Source organism: Brassica rapa, chromosome A02, assembly GCF_000309985.2.
Source record: "Brassica rapa cultivar Chiifu-401-42 chromosome A02, CAAS_Brap_v3.01, whole genome shotgun sequence".
NCBI classification, from domain to species: domain Eukaryota; kingdom Viridiplantae; phylum Streptophyta; class Magnoliopsida; order Brassicales; family Brassicaceae; genus Brassica; species Brassica rapa.
In genome coordinates this window covers 862,631-883,051 of record NC_024796.2, presented here as the reverse complement: position 1 = coordinate 883,051, position 20,421 = coordinate 862,631, and the positions used below count along the sequence as shown (strand labels likewise).

Below are 20,421 nucleotides of genomic sequence, written 5' to 3'. Positions count from 1 at the left end.
TGCGACATAAGAGGTTGAATTATAAAGCCCATTCCAACTTTTAAATGACAAAAGTATTGTTCCTACGACATCGTTCGTATTGATTGTTCCCTACGACGTCGTTACGAGGCATAAGAGCTACGTCACTCTGATCAGCCCAATAAACTATAAACGAGGCCCATTAATATTTATATTGTTCGTACGACGTCATTCGTGTTGATCATGCTAAAGAAAAACAAAAGAATAATTAATTGATGCAGCAGCAGCAGAGTTAAATAGATACTTGGAGGCTGTCACCATTGTTTCACTCAAAGATTATCAGCTAATTAGCAGCCAATAACTAAAAATTAGAAGAAAAAAGAGAACCATAATCATGTTTTCACAATGCACTTGTTTCAATCAATGGAAAAAAAGACCCTATCAATTTCTCTAATCGCACTAATATGCGTACTAGGTAACACTAATCGTAACAAAGGTACTGCCGAAGCTGAGATCTTGCACTTGGACTTGATCTTCTCCACTGCTGCTTTGATGATCGATGGAGACGGTACGCTGAACCATTTCAAGTACCATGAGAGAAGGATTAAGTCTTTCTGATCATCAGGCCATGTCTCTGAGGTCAAATAATTTCTCAAATTAGTCTTCAGCTCGGTTGAGCTATTCAAAATCTCTTCACACCGTTTCCCTAGTGATGTTAAGAAGATTGATTGAACAAAGCCACCTGAAGAGGAGGCCAATCTTCCACTTGATACAGCCTCGTTGTAGGCAAGAGCAACCTGTGATCATCAGATTAGATCAAATGATAGAAAACCAAATCAAATTATACAAAATGTAAAATCAATTACCTTGAGGCTTGAGATGGAAAGTGAATCACACACGTTACTATTGCTTTTGAAAAGTAGATCAGCCATTGAACCAATGGTTGTATACAAAGATAAATAAACCTATAACGATCATGTAGCATATATTAGAATAGTTGCTCTTGAATGTTCTAAACAGTATAAGCATTGAATAATAGAGTTAGGCGACTTTAAGTAGCAATCACCTGCAAGAGAGCTGGTCTATCCTTGCTTATACAGTCAAACAACACTTGCAGACAGAACTCCTTGAAATCAGAATCAGATCTGCAGAAAATGGGGGTTGTTAAGACAAAACTACTGAACTATGGGCAGTGAGGAGAAAGAGAAAATGGATGAAATATTAGTTACCTGTCGTTCCATGATTTGTCACAGCACAACTGTGCAAAGGCTATTAGGCTTGGATCAGACGAGAAAGTGCTGACCAAGTGATCAACGCTATCAGAATCCAGTTCTCTATGACTATTAGCAAGCGAATTAGATTCGTCCAGAGTTCGTAAACCAAAAACCTGTTATCACGGAAAGGCATCTAAACCTGTATCAGAATCCATTTCTCTAGATTGAAAATTGAATATATCTGAGCTGTGAGTATATGGTGGTGGGGGTTACAACCTTGTGCATTGCTCGTGAAAGCAGTGACTGACACCCAACTGGATCATCAACATACGAACAAGCTCCTACTTTCCTTTTGACATATATAACACCAGAGTTGAAGGGATCACTCTTGTCCCCAAAGCTCCACCAATGTTTCTCTGTGTTTCATCGGGTCAACATTATAAGACCAGCTAGACAAAATGGCCAAAAGAATATACATATATATGCAAACGAATCAATTACCTTCTGGGACAAGCTCAACTTGTTGGGGCCAGTATCGGGGACCACATACACAAATTCTCTTTAGCTGCAGGATACATATACATTTTTCAGGTAAATCATATGGAATCGGTGAAAGAGAGGGAAAGTTGTTGAAACTTCCTTACAATAGCACGCTCTGGAAGAATGCACGGTGTAACCTCGCAATATCTTGTTTCAGAATATAGCTCTGTTTCCTTTACTGTGACTTCTACAGGGGCATATACAGGCAAACCGGAATCAACATCAATAGTCTGCAGCCAACGAGCCTCTGTTGCAAGTACATATAAATGCCTGAATGCCTAAAAATGAAAACAAAAAATTGCATTATCACGACAAAACTTGGAAACAAAGTCACAAACCACAACTCCTGCTTCTATAAAAATGACATCAGTCAGCTACAATAACCAATCCAGGCACAAAAGGAGCGATGCGGAGACTAAATAAGATTATTTAAACTTGCCTGGAGGTGACAACGATTGTCATTTGGTCCAGAAGGCAACCGCGGATAGAGCGTGATAAGCAACATTGCAAGTGAGCCGTTATTCGTTGAAAATGTTCGCATACCACCTCCGAGAAATAAGAAACCCGTGGCTAAGCTCACCTAAAGAAAAAAAAACACTATGCTGCCTCATATTTAAAAATAAAAATAAAGGCATTTAATCAACAAGAGGATATATAGATAACTGCTCCAGAAAATACATGATTATAACATCCCAACTTCAGAAATAAAATGCAAAGCAATCGAATTACATGAAGGGAAGGAACATTAATTTACAAAAAAAGTGCTTACCGCCATTTGAGTGCCATAGTTAGCATGTCCATCAGCAGAGTTTCGGCTGCGGAGAAATCTCAACAACCGAAATATTTGCAAGTCTCCAGATCCCGCCATGACCTACACAAGTTAGTCCTTCCACATAATTTTACTGACTTTAAAACTGAAAATTGCTGGACAGGAGATTTCAAAAGAAGCATTACCACTGAAAGGGAAAGAACGATAAGATAAAGACACATTTCAAGCGTTCCCCGATCAACATGTTTAGCTATTCCCTTGGGAAATCCATTTGCAGGTGGCGCAGACACAGGCTTGATCTACATACATCGAAACATATAAGCTCGCATTGAGATGACCAGAAGGAAACCAATAGAATTCTTAGCATTTGAAGGAGGAAAAGGGAGTAACAAATGTAACGTTTCAAAGGATGATGTACCTCATTCAAAAGATAGAGAGCATAGTTGTTAAGTAAGTCGCGAGCATTTCCATCCCTTGTACCAGCAAATCTCAGCCCTATCAGAAACAGCAATACATGTCATAGCTATCATGAGATAATAGAGACTGACGTCTCAGAAGAAGTAGATTTACCAAGTGAAATGCATGCCCCCGCCACTATATTGACATATGCCTGCACTAGGGCTTCAACGTCCACTTCATGCATATCATCCATGTCATCTTGGAGGCGGCTGACACCATTTTTGACAAATTCGGGAACTTGAGACTGGATCCAATCACTTGTAGGACGGATCCTATAATACGAATTCTATTAGACTTGATCTCGGAAGAATCAGCACTCCTAATTAGGCAAGATAAGAAAAATACCTGCTCCACATTATCAAGTTCCGAGCAATGACACGAAGCATTATGAAATCAGGCCTTACGCACTCCAATTCGTAATGTGTTTGTGGAATAGAGAGCTTTGAGAAGATGACCTCTGAGTCTGTCTACAACAAATGCAACAAACATTATATAAATCTTTCTGAAAGTTCAACATCCACAGGAAAAGCGCGAAGACAGAAAAAAAGTTCAAGGCCAAACTTCGAACCAGTTATCTAGTTTATCCATCCTTAAGACTCACCTTAAGATACATTAATGCGAGAGCGATTATCGCTCCAGGTGCAGTTATATTAACATTTGCAGTGCTTCCGTCTGTTACCTGAGACAGAAAAAATGTTAACCACATAATTATAATTCAGCAAATGTGTCAGGCACAACACAAGCTTCACAAAGGAATATAAGAAGAACAGAAAAGCAGGAAAACCTGTGTAGCACTTCGTAGATCTTCATTTGATGGTGCAAGGAGAGATCTTTCCTGTCGGGAATTAAAGGAGTTGTTCAGTATAACAAATAGACACTGCTTACAAATCCAGTGTGACATGAGTCAGTTCCTATCAACAAAGGAAATGCACTAAGAGTGGGATACAGTTAATGTGAAGTCTAAAGATTAACCTCTTTTGCTCCCATATACTGGAGTAAGCGATTGACAAAGGAGTCCAAAGAACCGAGCGCATCATCTCCACGGCCTTGAGCCAAAAAGAATAGAGTTAGCTTTAAAAAATAATTCAGTGGCCAAAAACAAAAAGGCGTACCAAGAGCAACAAGACCAAGTGAGAATCCTGCAGATACAGCATAACCCTCCCTTTCAAGGACATTGTCTCCTGCACTTCTGCGGCCAATTTCACCCTGATAACATGTACGAAGTGGGATCTCAAAGATAAGCAACGATCCACCGGATTGTAAAGAACTAAATTGCAAATTAAAAGATATGCATCAACTAACTCACTCAAAGATTTTACATGTAGGAATGGATCCACAACCAAACTACAAGATAGATTCTAACTATAAATGTGCTTAAAACACCAACCTCACATGTAATAATGATGTATCAATGAAAGTGACATTTGATGACAGGAAGAATGCTATATCAAATTTAAACCATAAGTGAGAAAAAAAAACATGCAGGAGACATTACCAGAAGTAATTGCATTGTCTGCAGGTGTGCCGATCCTTCAAATAGAATGCCGACGGAGACTAAAGCTGCAGACTGGAGAATAATTGAAGACAGTACGTTAGTGAAAAAAATGTCACTACTTAATAATACTCCTACTTTCAAAAAGTAAAAATGAATAATCCAAAGATGCCAGTAAGGCGTTGCATATTGGCACATATGTTAACATAAGGCGTAAATAAAATATCAAGTCAAGAAAACTTTAGAAAATGCCAGAACTAACGATGTCAGAATCATCAAATAAACAAACAAAAGAAAATTGAAATAACGTGATGTGAATATGTATATATCTTTACTTTTAGCATATGTAAGTGAATCACATAGCAAATGCAAGTCAAACAACTTCCAGTTTCAGTAACTGCTTGTAGAGAACTCAAATTCTTTCTATAAGTAACATCACAGCAATCTTATACCTGTAGAAGTGTTGGTATCTCAAACTCAGCATATGAAGCTTGGTATCGAGCAGGAACATGGAAAAAGAGAGCCTGTTATACAAAGAAAAGTAAGACCTTAGGGAAGTTACAGAGCTATAATAAAAAATTTATTAAGATGCTAGTAAGAATTATTAGCATCTCGGTGCATAAATGAGAGTTAACATTTCTTAGAAACGTTGATCATCCACAATTCTATGTAGTAGATCCCAAAGTATGTTCATATGGAAGATTATGGATATCCTAAAAGGGGTTTTTGGTTGACAAGCTATCAGCAAAAGTACTTAGAGGCCCATTCACGATCCAAATAGTCAAGAATATAAAGCAGAACCTCTACCTTTGCAATCTCAGGTTGCATTGTTCTCCTGTACGAAGCTGCCAGACCAAGCATCAAACCTACCGTGGTGCTCTCATGGTCCTAAAAGGCCAAGGATGGAAGCAATTAAGGTCATGAATAAATTTGTGTTTGAACTTATCAAACAGAAAAAATACACTTTAGTATAAGCGAATAGAGAGTTATTCCATCTTTCTATTTTTGATGCTAAAGATCAAACGACGACAATTATCAAATGAGGCAGACATGGAAAACTTCTCCCTTAATTAAAGTAGTCTAATGTTACATTCATTATTTCATATCTCCACGACGCCACATATGTGGTCACAAGACTCACAAGTCACAACTACAGATGACTTCACTCAAAAGCCAGAGTAACTTGATGCTCAACTCAGTAGAGTATTAGGCCTCAATTAGCATGTTTAAAATTATTATTAACCAAGAGGAAGGGAAAGAAATAATTCAATGGAAAACGGAGCCAGAAACAAACCTGAGTGAAATATTGGTATATGTCACTAAGGTTTAACACATGTAAATATCCCTGTAGACCCAGCCCAAACAGAAGTCCAGCGTGAACAGCATTTGGCTCTCCAGGTTTATTGTATTTAATCCACGTTCTGGACACCTTTCCCTGCACCAAAATGTAAGAAGAAACATAACTAGATTAATTGCGGCGGGATAAAGGAAGGGAACTTGATGCACCATGTGTCACAATTTGTTGCATTCTCTTGTAACTTCTCATACATAAAAATATTATAAAGAGACACAAAACGCCTAAAATACACAACACAAACCTGAAGCGGTGCCAGTCGTAACCCAGCAGCAACAGCATTATGAAACTCTGGCCATGTCTTAAGTTCTTGGATATTCCTGATGTTTGGATCTAGATTAACCTGTAAGGGAACCATGCAACCTAAACTATTAGATTGGCTAGGGTAGTTATAAATCAGAACTTGCATTGGGGAAAGTCATAGTGTAGGCAAAATTGATTTATTCTATTTATTTCTTGAAATTGCCGTTTCATTCAAATTATAACTTCCATCTTCGCAGTAGTAAGATAAGCCATTTGCAAAAATATTATTTCATGCAAATTGAACCCCAAAAAAAACTATTTCATGTAAATTAGAGCATAGTATGTTTCTATACGTAATAGTCCTCGTACTTAAATCATAACAAATTTACGTACCACGGCATTTTGTTGGGCAGGCAGCCGACCAGCCAAAACAAGCTTTGGTACAGTAAACGCCTGCAAAAAAGGTCAGAGAGAATGTAAATCTTGAAGGAGACATTACAAGTGATAAAAAACAGGTATGGCTTTCGTTAGATAAAAATTTGCCTCAGTCAAAAGCGTGTGGATTGTTGATAATGTGAATGCTCCACGTCCGAGGGGAAGCACAGCAGTCCTCTGTGCTATACGCCAAAGCTGGTCCTGTACAAATTGAAAAATAAAGTGACACTGAATATTAAATAGAGTTGAAGAGACCATGAAGATCTAAAATAGCAAAAACTAAACACTGGCTTCTTCCATGTCAAGAAACACAAGTGCAGCTGCGTCTTACTTCGGTTTCTAAATACTAATTAGCATTGATTAAATTTTGGAAATTTAATTAGAAAAACTGATGTGAAAGCATATCAATGGAACATAAACTATTAACATTTTCTCTCTAATATATTATTTAGTAGCACCAAAGAGTTAAAATAAGAAAATAATAAGTAAACATAATCAACGATAAAGAAAACATGTAGCAATTTAATTGGATTATAACTTTTCCTATTTTATATCTTAACTTTGAAATTAGTTGAAGATTTAGAAAGTAACAATAGAAATGGACATTTATCGATTTGCACCTGTTGCTGCTCTTGATCGGATATAGTAGGGTTAGCAGACGTTTGAATTACCACAGGTCGTGCAGAGCACAAAAGGCGTCGAACCTAACATGCGAAGGAAAAACAAAAGATAAGGAGAACATCAAGAGAAAGAATATTAATCGATAGTTAAATCAATTACTGAATACCCAACCAGCAATGCGTAGCAGATGAGGAATGGTGACACAAAATGAATCTTTGTAATCTTCCATTAAATCATTAATACAGAAAACAAAAATAGCAAGAAATTTCAATGCAAAAGACATCAAATCGAAGTAGCAAACGCAGGAGCACGTCAACGTCTTATGATATATAATAAACTTAACCCAGATGTACAACCAACAAACGCCAGACAAGGTACAGAGTGTACTACGAAAAAATAAGTAATTGTGAAACATTTTAGAGCTAGAAAATATGCAAAAGTCTATATGGCAGACTACGGAAAGAGTTCCGATCATTACACACTGTAACCACTGCGCTAGTAGATTATTAGTTTCCGAATAGGGGTGTAGATATTACCTCATTCAGTCGTAGATCACGGCCATACCGCAACTGCGTATAGGAGTTGAAGATATGCTCCATTCCATCTATCACAGAACCATCCACAGAATTTGTATCCTCAATCTTAGCGTTTTCCAAGCCAATTGACTCAGATAAAGAGGATGGAACAATTACTGGATGCAAATGCAGCATGTAAGGTATGGACATGGATATTAAACTCGTATTTGACTGCATCTCAAATTCCTTAGACGAGGTCAAATTTCTGAAGACGGATTGGGCCATATCTTCTCGACCAAGAAGCACATAAGCAATTGCTGGCCAGTCAGCTGGAGGAGATTCTCGACAGCTATCCAGTGCCTTTAAAAAAAAAAAAGACAAAATGTTATGCAAAAGATCAGCACACTGATCATTTCCACCTGTAAATTCCTTTCATCCAGAAGTATTCCAACTTACATGTCTCAAAGGGAGAGATACACCGGAAGGTAGCAAATCCAGTTGATGAAGCCCAAATCTCTCTCCAGCCATAGCTAAGATAGTAAGTTCCTCGTTACTGGAATATGATCCGGGGGCAATATTACAGGGGACCCCTGACGAAAGTTTCTTTCCTACTGGCTTATCACCAAATAACACACTGTAGAAGGAAACAATTTTCCTTGCCCAGCTCACAATGGAACACCCATCTTTACGGATCAAATCTGGGAGGTCATCAAGGTTTGTGGATAAACATCCACGTCTTAAACAGTTCTCAAGCCATCTGAATATATTTGGAGGTTTTCTGCTCGAAGAAAGGGTCGTGCATGCCCCAGTAATTTTGGAAAGACGAGGAAAATCACGTGTGTAGTGATTTATGTAACACTTCTCACCCAGAAACTTGGCAATATTGCACAACAAAACAGCTAGGTGATGCAGATCCCTGCACATAGATGTCAAAAGTTTAAAAGGGAAAATCATATATATAATATATATTAGGAGCCAATGTGCTTACTGTTTTCGTAGATTATCCATCTTCAAACTCTCATATACTGCATGAAGACAATCTAAACTCTGGACCATTAATTCAAATGAGTTGTCTGGTCTTTCTCCCCTACCAGTCTTAGTACAAAATGGGGCAGTTTCTTCCAGATCCGAGGGATTGATTGAAGTGATGCGACTATGAAACCTAGAGTAGGTCTTATGGAACTTGCTGCTGAGAAGAAACTCCCAGGAGGACTCTGATGATGTTTTGAGTTGCTTCAGATGCACACCAGTAGGTTTTTGACAGATCCCCAGAAAAATGTTGCACAACGCTTCCCATTCAAAATGAATACTGGAACCCTTCTGGTCAGAATAACCATCTCCCCAAAGAAGAGAGAGAAACAACTTGTACAAATCGGATCGCAATCCCTCAGCTATGGCTGCTATACAATCGTTTGCAAGTGAAGATGAAGGGTTACTAGTTAAGGCACACCGAAAAATCTGCAAGAGTACAATGTTAACAGTAAATTAAAACAGAAAACAACTTGAACAACCAAATAAACAAGTAGCCAAGTTCGGAACAGTAAACCCAGCTGCAACAATCACGTGATTTGAGTTCATAAGGATAGAGCAACACTAAGGTAGTTAACAAAACTAATTACTTTGAATTTCAAAGGATTGATGACTGTGTGACAAACCTGTGAATGATTTACTGACAGATTGATACATCCTAAGACAGCATCAGACAATCCTGTGATCTTCAGATCCCGGGAACCTGGATCTATTTTTGCAGACTCGCCAGAAACAAGACTTTCCCCCAACCAAGAAGGCAATACATACCTACAGAGGCATTGGTTTCCTGCCTACAAATAATATAGATAAATCAATTAAGCATGGGACATAAGTGGGTATTTAACAAAGGAAACAATATGGTACATATCAAGAACCTACATAAAGAAAGAGGTCATTTTCCGGAGATAAAACAATGATATCCAAATGTGGAAGCAGCCCTATTTTCACTCTGCAAGAAAATGGAAAAAAAGATTGGACAAACACTCAATATGACAACAGAAACAGTGTCACTTACAGTGACAGAGAAGCAAAAAAAATGTGGAAAGGAATTTACTGAGAACGTGTCACAACAACAGGTGCAGCAGCAATTGCAGATATACTCCAGCTTATGTCAGGCTTAACGTCAAACAGAATTTCATTATTGATCTCAACAGTTTGGAGTCCCACTGATAACAGCTTCTTTTGTTCTAGAATCAGAAAGCAAATTACTGGGACTGCATCATCAGTTGCCAAAAAGACCTGCGATATATTGAAACCAATAAAAAGAGTAAAGACTTCAGCAACAGAGCCCACAGATCTTTCTCCCATTCAAAGTCAACAAACAAAAACGAAATTACAAAAGTACAGTGTATATATATTTGCAAGAGCACACATCTAATGAAAGGAACTCGAAAATACAAAGAGAAAAATCAGCATTGGTAGCACAAGCAGTCACAAGCAGTCAAGGCCGAAGGGGATCTCATGTAGCAAGATATTTAGTTGCCCCAAAACCCGAATCTACTTGAATAACAAATCATTCAAAAGAACAAAATATTGAGAAGGCAATATATTTTGGAGACTGGATGCCCAAGCAAACGTGCTTTATGAAGGTGATGTCTACAGAACAAGAATAATGAGCAAGCTATCCTATCCAAGATAACTAAGAGGTCTAAGATTGTGCATTCAAAGAGCATCGCTTAGGTAGAGGTTCCCAAAACATTTACGAGACAATCTTTAGCCTTGATTTAGTTATCAGCAGCGCATACCCATGATAATTCACCACATGTTATAAAAAGAGATCCTAAACCTTGTCCAGCAGCCTACCAAAATACATAAACAATCTTCTTCTAAAAAGATATCATAGTCACCTTAGATGCAGCTTTCTTAGCGCCTTTAGCTTGCCATATTCTGCGAAAAGATACTCGTTTCGGGAAAACAGTATCAGGAACAACGCATTCTACTGCCCACACAGAATGTTGCATCTTCCCTGAAAAGCCCGAGACAGAGTAATTCGATGTAAAAATGACAAGAGCATGTGGCGAGTTCAGCCTGAATGGAGAAGAGGATGACAAACCTTTGTTATACGAGGTCATCAGAGGAAAACGGTCACTCGACCAAATTGTTCTCTCATCATAGTCCCTCATTATGTTCAACTTTCCCCTCTCTTCTAGATAGATTGGCTGGAAAGTTAGTTAGATGAGTCACCGGATGCAACATATAACCAAACATTTCATAACCAGAAAAAATCTATGTGCTGTTGAGATAACAGCAACAAAATTATTCAGGTCTCGAACTAAAAACAAGACTGGCATGAAGTAGGAATAAAGTTGAGAAGAAGAATCTAAACATATTAGATCATTTACCTCAGGTTCTTCTAATGGGTCTCTGAGAATCAGATGGGAAGGCATGTCTCTTTTGCGCAGCATCTCACGAGAACCAAGAGTGGGGCTAGCAGAAGAAAATGGAATACTCGAGGATGGATTCACTTCAGCACCTTGCTGGAGAAGTACACCAAACAGTAGAGGCCATATTGACATGACAGTACGTGGAAGTGGAACAGATACAACTTCCCCTGCAGCTCACAAATGCCAAAGATTAAAAACAAAGTAAATAACTCAGCTAAAACCTCGCAAACGAGAAGAATAGCATGTATATAGATCCAGCCGATAAGTAAAGATATGGGATCGTTTGGTCTACTTCATTAGGTCTTATGAAAAAGTAAGATAAGAAGGGAAATATTATAGTTCAGAAGTATCTAGCCACACTAACCTGACGTGTTGTATATAGTTAAACAACCAATTTGTAAGACACAAAGAAAAGCTTCTGCTCCTCGACCCAGGTGACTCCAGCATGCCTATGGCATAAAAACACGAGTTAAAACGGTCATTGTCACCCATCAAACAAGTGAAAAAGAGAGCTTATGTACTTTATTTAACTCAGTGAGCAACACACAGAACAGCTTCACCGGAAAAAAAACGAATCTAACACATCCCACCAATAAGGAAGAAAGCATAGTTGAGGCATAGCTACATTTTCAAACATTGGAGACAAAGAGTCCAGCTTGTTATGGAAATTACCTTGATGATGGGAGAAGACAAGGTAAACCGCTTGAGCACTCGTGAACCGCTTGTCCAGATTATGCTATCATCAATTTAAAAAAAAAAAATCATCGTCAGGAACAGATACAATCAAAAAGTCAGCAAGATACGTTATGCCGCTACATCAAACACACAATGACATTAGCTTCTACCTAAGCATAACCCAGCACATATTACTATAATAAAGAGACATTATTGAAGAAAAACAAAACACATTCTAAATGTAAATGATGAATTCACTAGTGGTTGATAGTAATAAAGTAATCAGCCTCGATTAAATCTAATGATACCCTTCTTACCGATTGTCTCGGATGAAGAGCTCATGCTCTCTCTGCCGCGAGAAGTTAGCTTCATTGCCGTCATCATCGTCTCGCTGGCCGGTGAGATCAGGATCGAACAGAAAATACTGGTATGACTCGGCCACGTTAGGATTCGAGTCGGTAGCTTCAGCAATCAGACCGAAAGGTTTGAACTTTCCGAGGACGGTGAGCGTGCGAACCCCTGGAGACATTGGTTTCTCTCCAAAAGAGCTTCGCGAAGAGTCAATTGGAGATTGAAGAAGTTCAATTGCACTCTCCCGCTCTTTCTCCGTGGTCTTCGAGCTTAAAACACTAGTAGGCGAGAGGTCAAAGCAGACACGGGAGGTAACTTAGGAAACGCATCGCAAGTCAGAAGATTCAGCCTCAGTGAAAGAGGGAGAGATTCTCTCTGAGGAATTTAATCGAACACCTTCTGTGCAGAGTGCTGCAAAGCAAACCTGGAATCGAACGAAAAGAAAAGGAGAAATAAATAAAAGGAAATTAAATAAAATTGAAGGTCCAAAATTTAATACATTTCCCGCCTTTTTGGTCGTTGACCAGGTCAACAGATGGGCCCACTAAGACAACTTTCTGACTGATTTACGTAAATATGCATAGACAGAGGTTTATTTATGTAAATATCAACTAAATTTGGTTTAGGTTGGTCCGGTAAATTCGATACATCACAGTTTTAATTTGGTCCGGTTAAATTTATTTTGGTCCAAGGAGGTAATATAATTAAACCAAACATAAATGCTTTCTTAGAAGCCATCTGTTTACATAAACCCTACATACAAGAATACTATTAACTAGCATCGTCAATGGCGGAGTATATCAACCATTGGAGAATCGAGAAGTTTGATCCGGCATGGAATCCAACCGGTATGCTCGAAGTCAGCTCCTTCTCCAGACGCTATCCTCAGTACATAGAGACGTATCTTCAGGCGTGTTGGCAAAGTGTCCAATCCGCTCTCAAGGAGTACGGAGTCTCCTGCAAGCTCAACGTAGTTGAAGGTACTATGACTGTTTCGACGACCAAGAAGACGAGAGATCCTTACATCGTTGTCAAAGCTAGGGATTTGCTTAGGCTTCTCTCCAGAAGTGTCCCTGCTCCTCAGGTATTGTTTATAAGCTGTTGTTGCTTCTCTTTTTGATTGTAATGATTATTGATGGATTTTACAGGCAATTAAGATTCTGAAAGATGATATGAGTTATGATATTATCAATATCCGAAAAATGGTTCGTAAAAAGGTATAGTTTCAGTCACTTTGGTATGCATCTGACACTGCCAATTAGTGAGTCCTATAATTATATAAGACCATATTTTCAGGAAAGATTTGTTAGAAGAAGGCAGCGGCTTGTGGGTCCTGGTTTTTCTACATTGAAGGTCTGTGTAGTTCTATGCCCTATGATTGATTAGTAGAAGATGCTTAGAGCATAATAGGAACGAATAGGAAAAGAACCGAAATAAATAAAATAGTAAGAATTAAACAGGAAGAACAATTTTGTTATATAATGCTCTACAAAAATAAGGAATGAGAAAGAAAACGAATTAGGAATGATAAAAATGTTATTCTTAGTGATGCTTTGTATTTGTTATGCAAACTCTTGCTTCAAGTCTTAATTATTTTGGCTACATGCAGGCGCTGGAAACATTAACCAACTGTTCCATTCTAGTTCAGGTAACAGTGTGCGTCTCTTTTGCAAGTGTCCCACTTCTTTAATATGTTTTATTTTCTTCTTTATTGTGATATTTTGCTTGGGGTTTATCTGCATCTAATTAACAGGGAAATACAGTAGCCGCGATGGGTTCTTTTAAAGCTCTCAGAAAACTCAGAAGGATTGTGGGATACATAGAGAGTACTACTTGGGATCCTTTGACAATTATAAATGCTGAATATAATAGGTTTTAGTACCTCTCTGTCGTGTAATGTTTAGAACTCCATCCAGAGGTTTTTATCTCAACCGGAAAGGATCCATAGTCATTGTGTCAGAGTTTCCGGTTTGAGTGACCGCTTTGACGAAACTAATATTATATGTTGTGATTTCGAGTCTAAAGGGATTACAAGTTTCGGCCCTGAACCTCTTGATGTAAAAAAATAAAAAAGTTGTTGAAAACTCTTTGTTTTTGTTTTAACTTTCAAACATATCTTTGTCTTAAAAACTGGTTATAGTGTTTTTGATATGGCTAATGATTATACATATATTAAACTGAGTAAGGTCGATAATAACGAGTCACAAGAGTCCCATACTCAACACGTAACTCATCTTACAAAACAATTGACAAACCATATAAAAAAAAAGGAAGAACCAACTCAAAAACATTATATAAAATTAGTATATATCATCAATCTCTCAACACCAAAACACGAATCATCAGTAAGTAGGTGCTGGTGCAGTACTCTCGGGACAATGGTCAGGACGGAAAGCCAACGGACCAGCGGCGTAAACCACAGCCTCATAGTTCTTCCACTTTACCCTCTTCTCCTCATACCGGAGCGAAGCACCGTCCAAAGCATTGTTAATGTTGGAGAAGAGATTGCAATCCTCGCGTGGAGAGGAGACGAGCTTGGCACGGCAAGCGTGGAGAGGATGGTCCAAGAAATGCTGACTCATTTTAAGGCCTTTGAGCTCGCCGTAGAAGTGACCGTAGGAGTCGGTTTGGAAGACTTTGTAGAAGCTCACTTGCTGCCTGTGGTTCTTGCAGATGACGCTGATCTTGGCTCCGGCTATGGCTTCTGCTCCGGCCAAGGACCATGATCCGTACTTGTCGCAGGATTGGCAGTACACCATTCCTTCCACTGCAGCTTCTACCGTTTTCGCGGCGGGGTATGCGGTGGTTGGAGGAGTAGGAGGAGGAGGAGGGGAGTAGCCGTTGGCTAAAGTCGTGGCTGCGATGAGGATGGCGAGAACGGAGAAGGGCAAGACTCGTGGGTCCATGTTTTCTTGTTTCTTGGAAAATGTTTTTAGTCCTATGTTTCTTGTGATTCAAGGTAGAGAAATATACGTATATATAGAAACATAGGTGTTTTTTTAATTATATTACATTTGTTAAACCGACATTTGTGGTAGCATTGACAAATTGTATTAGACGTGAGTGCAACTAATTGAGGAGTTTACATGTCTTGTATGAAAATGGAGGCAATGCTGCTTATTACGTGACTGCCATTTTCTTTGTCAACGATGTAAAATATTAAACTATCGTTTGCCTAATTTCTATATCCCATATGACCTCATGATTCAGGAATTTATAAACCATAATGGTGATTACAAAATTACTGAATATATAAACCAGAACAAAAAAAAACTTATAAGATTATGATGATTATGTATGAAGTAGTACTAACCATAACTAAAGGGTCAAACAGAGCTTATTTTATGAAACACCGATATATTTTAAAATATGAAAAGCAAAGCAACTGAAGAACCTTGTATGTGAAGTTATCAAGCTTTACATATTGGGTCCTCTTGCAATGAGAATGTCTCAATAAGGCTGTGTAATGTGTTTGGTCCACCTTTATCATTCCTCGAGTGAGCAGTGGAAGTATGAAACCCATTTATACTTCAGTGATGCGTGTATTAAGTTTTGAGTGATGGAAGAAATTATAAAACTTCGTAAATTAAATAACGACCGTTGATGTCGTTGGAAAAGGAGGAAAAATGTGTGAGGTTACAAAGCTGTGACAGGAGAGGTTTTCTGCAAAATTTCAAAAAGGTTTGTTTTCTTCTTCTAATGAGATTTAAAAGTCATCAGCTCCTGTAAGTTTAGCAAAATCATCTTCTTTAATAGAACCTTTCTTGAGTTTCTTAAGTAACCGATAATCTCGAGCCATCTCCTCTTCATCTTCCGCTGTTTGGATGGTTTGTCTCTGCTTTCCTGTCAACTTCCTTTTGTTAGAATCTGTGGCAGCAGCAACAACCGCCTTTTTCGAGTTCTTCTTGCCTTTCTCCTTTTTCTCTTGTTGCCGTTTCTCTTTCCTTGCTTGCATGTTCTGCTTCCTTTGCTTCTCCCTAGATTTGTCCCTGAAAACAATCCAGACTCACCACTCTAAGAGAATACACTACACCTAAAGGACTAAGGTGGGACAATAACATGAGAAGAGACATCATCATGTATACATATCATAAAGAGTGTTTAGAGAGTTTTGTAGAAAAAAAACATACTTGAACTTGATGTCCTCAAACTTGACGTCTGTAACAGGTGTGAAACCCTCACTGGAGAGTCTGTGTTGTTTGACTTCAGACATTGAAGGAAGATACAAGAGTCCATATCCCATTGCTAACTTTCCTATTTCTAGGCTTTTCCATCTGTAAATTATTATTTTTTAAAAGAGAAACTTTTGAGAGAGAGAGAGAAAAAATTAACAAACAGCAAAAAATATTGAGTATATCTACGAACCTGAAAATGTAAGAGCAGTGATGCTCCTTGTAACCACGGACAAAGGAAACAAACGCCTTTAGTCCCTTCTCCAACACTGCCCTGTCCTTCATGGCTAGTGACCGTATCTGAACACAACATAGCAATTACTCAAAACACTGTGAAGCAACAGAGACCAAGAGAGAGAGGTTTTCTTACTATAGGGATGACATCAGATGCTTCCTCAGATAATTTTTTCTCTTGACAAGGGACCCCTCTTCTCCGCATAAACTCTACATAGTCTTCTTCCTACACACATACTCTGTAATGTAACTATGGAGAAACATAAGGCACAAGAGAAACATAAAAGGTGCTCAAAGCTAAACCTCAGGCAGTAAAAAAACGATGGCTCTTCCTTCTTTTCCCAATCTTGCAGTTCTGCCAACCCTATGGTTGAACATATTAGGGTCTTGTGGAGGATCATACTGCAAGAACATTACAAATTCAAATATTGCAACAAAAAATGGTAAATAATGGAAACAAAACATGATTCAATCTACCTGAACTACGTAATCAATCCCGGGAATATCTAGTCCACGTGCAGCCACATCAGTGCACAAAAGGACACCGCTTGATGCTTCAGTAAACGAAGCTAACGCCTTGTCTCTTGCATTCTAGCGTGTAAAAGTATATTCCATCAAAACCTTTAATAACGATGTGGAAAAATTAAAAAATATATATAAAGGTAGCTTACCTGCTTCATATCTCCATGGATAGGGATCAAAGAAATGGACTTCAGAGCAGGGATTTTCGAAAGTACTAGTCCCCAGTAATCAACAGAAGCACAGGTCATAAAGTATCTGCAGAGATGCTTAATCCATCAATAAGGATACTTCAGTTTAAAACAGTCTGTGAAAATGTTTTAAAACTTACACTATAAGCTTTTTCTTTTCATTCTCGACGAGGAGATCCACTAGTTGTGACGACTTCTTATCTGCTTCGCATACCAAATACTGCAGAGGCATTATTATTTAGTAATAAATAATTAATAACAATCTTCCACAACTCTTTTAGTAATAATTAATAACGTTATACCTCAAGGTGAAGACCAGAAGGTACTTTGGAGTTTGTTAATTGCTGAGATGATGATTCAGACTTTGACTCAGCTCGAACTTCAACTCTCACAGGGTTCCTAAGCCCAGCCTTGGCAAGCTCCTCAACACCTTCGGTCTGTGTAGCTGAAAAGAGACCAGTCCTACGCTGCTTCGGCAAGCGAGATATAATGCTGTTCACCTGCTTCTGGAATCCCATCTCCAAAAGCCTATCTGCTTCATCTAAGATAAGAATCTACAAATAAAAAAAACACCAAATCATCAAAATTGTTTAGACATCTTAACCAGTCTAGATATAGAGTTACCTCAAGGTTTCTGAAATCAAGAATCTCCATTCGTTCCATTATGTCAGAGAGCCTTCCAGGAGTGCCAATCAAGAGATTGCATCCTCCTTCTTCTATAGTGCTCATGTCGGACTTCACCTCACGGCCTCCAACAAGCAGCACAGAGTTCACATTCGGCAAAGTGGAGACAAATGGCTGTGCCACGTTATATATCTGCGTTGATAGCTCTCTCGTTGGCGATATAATCACCCCCATAACCTGTAATAATTTCATCTCAAGAATATGCATCAAAGCCAATGTTCAAAAAATAGCTAGTCGGTAACTAAATGCTTCACTACTAGGCCTAGACATTAACAAATTATTTTATAATTTTACATTTAATTAGATATTTTAGATTTTGAGTATAAAATTATTTTACAGAATTATAAAAATTACATATACAACAAAAAAAAACTAAAAATTTGTGGATTTTACTAACATTATTGCTTAATTTTTAAACAGATTTAGACCAATTTAGATAATTATTTTGAAGAATTACAAAGCCTACATATAAAAAACTAAAAACAAATTTGTGGATTTTACTAACATTATTGCTTAATTTAACAGATTTATACCAATTTCGATTGATTTACACTAATATAAATCAACCCTAGATCAATTTCAACCAATTTCAAAAGGTTTAAACATATTCTGAGTTGCATAAATTGAATTTTAAGAAAATTGCTTAATGCTCTAAAGATATATATAAAAACTAAACTCTTATCAGCTGCAAAAACTACTCTTTAAAGAGATGAGCTCTAAAGATCCTAACTTTAAGATCACTAGCCAACAAGTTTTCATTTTTTTCATACCTGGTGAGGCTTGGGAGGGTAAGAGGTGGAGCGACGGAGAATCTCTATTAAGGGTAAGACGAAAGCTAGGGTTTTTCCCGAGCCGGTGGCGGCGTCGACGGCGACATCCTTGTGGCGGCAGAGCAAAGGGATCGTCGCGGCCTGAACCGGAGTGCAGAACTCGAAACCGGACCGTTCGAGGGCCTCGATGATGTCTTCGGAGAGCGGAGGTTCGAGGTCGGAGAAACGCGTCTCCGTTAACGCTTTGTTTGTGTTCGACGATGATGAATCCATGACGGCCGCCGCTTGCTGCTGCTGCCTCTCCTTTCGTCTCTGAATCGAGTTATAAGCGAAGACAAAACGCAACGTTTTGATCGATTTGGGTTTTGTTTTGTGTTGGATTGGGCCGAGCCCATTAATAGAAGATATTTCGGGATTGGTCCATTGTCTTCGATTTTCTCTCGGCATTTCTGATCTAAATTCCTATTTTTATCTAGGATCCGCCCGCCCTACGGGCGGAATATACATTATTTGTGATATAGATTATTATTTTTAGTGATTTTTGGTTTATATTTTTGGTTTCATTTGCAAGAGATGTGTATAATAATGATTTTTGTTTTTTAGAAAGTTTTAGCTGAGGAGGGATTATATGTGATATATTATGCTTGTTAGCAATAGTTTTAAATGTTTTTTATATATTTTATTCTACAATTGTATTTTTGTTAAAATGTTTGATTTTGAATTATGTGTCAATTGTTCTTTATATGATTATTTTTTTTTTGTAATTTTTACTATTAATTTTTTTTTTGTAAAAAGATTTAGTTTTAGTCGTCTCGTTGTAGTTAACTAATCTTTTTAATGATTTGAATGAGAGTATCTTCTATTTTTATTATGGTGGTGTATATGTATTTAACATTTTGTTCTTTTAAATCATATAAGTTCACTTTTTTATTGATCTTTCATTCATATTAAGCAATTATATATTTAAATGTTTTATCATTTCATTACTAAAACTATAATTCACATTTTTAATTCAATATGTAATTTATTAAAAAACATTTTATATTTTTTGAATACAATAACTTCACATTTTTCAATATATCAAAAACAATGTTTTCATTTGTTTATATTAGTAGGATGTACTTACAAATCATATATAGTTTACCATTAATCTTTAGTGAAAATGTTTAATTATTATTAATTATAAGTATTATTAATTTTTACTAATTTTTACAACAACTTTCATTATTTATTTTATTATTTTATTTATATTTAGATGCTTGTTTCACCATTAAAAATTGTGGACATATTATTTTCTTACGTTGTCAGTTGTTTTACTTTGATTGTAAGTAGAATAACTTTCTAAAACCTTCGGTGGCTTGACACAGAAGACATGGAGCTTTCTATCTTTTATACATTTTTCAATTAAATTTATTTACATTTACACAATATAATTACACACACGCACACATGCACATACATATATATATTTAAAAAGTTTAAAATTAAATATTTGTGACATAGATGATGGTGATAATATTGATCATCGAATTTGACTTACTGCTTAAAATAAAATTCAAGTCTTTAAAATATTGAAAATATAAATATATTTATATAACCAAATTAAATAAATTTATTATTGTTAAAAACCCATTTTGAAAGAATTTATTTATACTTTTAAAAATAAAATTGGATTAAGTTGAAAATTTTCAATTGTTTATTATAAATATTTGTAGACGTATTAATATATTTGTTTCAAATACTAAGAGTAAGAGATATGAAAATTTTCATAAGCTTTAAAGAATTGTGATAATGTATCAATTTATGTTGTTT

At 37.2% G+C, this 20,421-nt stretch overlaps 4 protein-coding genes across 4 annotated transcripts; 1 reads left to right on the top strand and 3 right to left on the bottom strand.

Annotated features, from left to right (window-relative positions):
- Positions 1–210: 210 nt before the first annotated feature.
- Positions 211–12,217, bottom strand: LOC103850589 (anaphase-promoting complex subunit 1). Its single transcript, XM_009127356.3, has 37 exons — positions 12,006–12,217; positions 11,686–11,749; positions 11,378–11,462; positions 10,972–11,180; positions 10,683–10,788; positions 10,477–10,595; positions 9,684–9,868; positions 9,509–9,578; positions 9,256–9,420; positions 8,589–9,058; positions 8,057–8,516; positions 7,622–7,960; positions 7,085–7,168; positions 6,573–6,665; positions 6,423–6,482; positions 6,031–6,129; positions 5,727–5,867; positions 5,240–5,320; positions 4,885–4,956; positions 4,436–4,507; positions 4,053–4,146; positions 3,913–3,986; positions 3,725–3,775; positions 3,542–3,619; positions 3,286–3,407; positions 3,052–3,212; positions 2,900–2,976; positions 2,667–2,780; positions 2,482–2,583; positions 2,152–2,292; positions 1,817–1,990; positions 1,674–1,737; positions 1,449–1,588; positions 1,188–1,345; positions 1,025–1,103; positions 825–923; positions 211–755 (listed from the first exon to the last, which is right to left on the bottom strand). Exons 1-37 carry the CDS (start codon positions 12,215–12,217, stop codon positions 375–377), a joined length of 5,295 nt encoding a protein of 1,764 aa, XP_009125604.1. The 3' UTR covers positions 211–374.
- Positions 12,215–14,339, top strand: LOC103850588 (KRR1 small subunit processome component-like). Its single transcript, XM_009127355.3, has 5 exons — positions 12,215–13,123; positions 13,188–13,256; positions 13,336–13,392; positions 13,649–13,687; positions 13,793–14,339. The coding sequence occupies exons 1-5, from the start codon at positions 12,827–12,829 to the stop codon at positions 13,916–13,918; spliced, it is 588 nt and encodes a 195-aa protein (XP_009125603.1). The 5' UTR covers positions 12,215–12,826; the 3' UTR covers positions 13,919–14,339.
- On the bottom strand, positions 14,322–15,351 carry LOC103850587 (non-classical arabinogalactan protein 30-like). Its single transcript, XM_009127354.3, has one exon. The coding sequence runs from the start codon at positions 14,943–14,945 to the stop codon at positions 14,382–14,384; it is 564 nt and encodes a 187-aa protein (XP_009125602.1). The 5' UTR covers positions 14,946–15,351; the 3' UTR covers positions 14,322–14,381.
- A 253-nt stretch (positions 15,352–15,604) lies between these two features.
- Positions 15,605–18,925, bottom strand: LOC103850585 (DEAD-box ATP-dependent RNA helicase 18). Its single transcript, XM_009127353.3, has 11 exons — positions 18,610–18,925; positions 17,780–18,016; positions 17,458–17,709; positions 17,296–17,375; positions 17,117–17,222; positions 16,923–17,036; positions 16,749–16,847; positions 16,582–16,671; positions 16,405–16,511; positions 16,170–16,313; positions 15,605–16,028 (listed from the first exon to the last, which is right to left on the bottom strand). The coding sequence occupies exons 1-11, from the start codon at positions 18,880–18,882 to the stop codon at positions 15,746–15,748; spliced, it is 1,785 nt and encodes a 594-aa protein (XP_009125601.1). The 5' UTR covers positions 18,883–18,925; the 3' UTR covers positions 15,605–15,745.
- Positions 18,926–20,421: the final 1,496 nt, after the last annotated feature.

Bases quoted from the DNA above. Each gene is read 5' to 3' on its own strand.
- LOC103850589 (XM_009127356.3), bottom strand. From the start codon at position 12,217: ATGTCTCCAGGGGTTCGCACGCTCACCGTCCTCGGAAAGTTCAAACCT. The intron at 10,596-10,682 runs GTTTGTCATCCT...CGGGCTTTTCAG, and splicing joins GATGACCTCGTATAACAAAG to GGAAGATGCAACATTCTGTG. The intron at 2,293-2,481 runs GTAAGCACTTTT...TTTTTTCTTTAG, and splicing joins ACTATGGCACTCAAATGGCG to GTGAGCTTAGCCACGGGTTT.
- LOC103850587 (XM_009127354.3), bottom strand. From the start codon at position 14,945: ATGGACCCACGAGTCTTGCCCTTCTCCGTTCTCGCCATCCTCATCGCA.
- LOC103850585 (XM_009127353.3), bottom strand. From the start codon at position 18,882: ATGGATTCATCATCGTCGAACACAAACAAAGCGTTAACGGAGACGCGT. The intron at 18,017-18,609 runs GTATGAAAAAAA...AAATTATTACAG, and splicing joins ACCCTCCCAAGCCTCACCAG to GTTATGGGGGTGATTATATC. The intron at 17,376-17,457 runs GTATAACGTTAT...ATGCCTCTGCAG, and splicing joins CTTCTGGTCTTCACCTTGAG to TATTTGGTATGCGAAGCAGA.
- LOC103850588 (XM_009127355.3), top strand. From the start codon at position 12,827: ATGGCGGAGTATATCAACCATTGGAGAATCGAGAAGTTTGATCCGGCA. The intron at 13,124-13,187 runs GTATTGTTTATA...TGGATTTTACAG, and splicing joins GAAGTGTCCCTGCTCCTCAG to GCAATTAAGATTCTGAAAGA. The intron at 13,393-13,648 runs GTCTGTGTAGTT...GGCTACATGCAG, and splicing joins CTGGTTTTTCTACATTGAAG to GCGCTGGAAACATTAACCAA.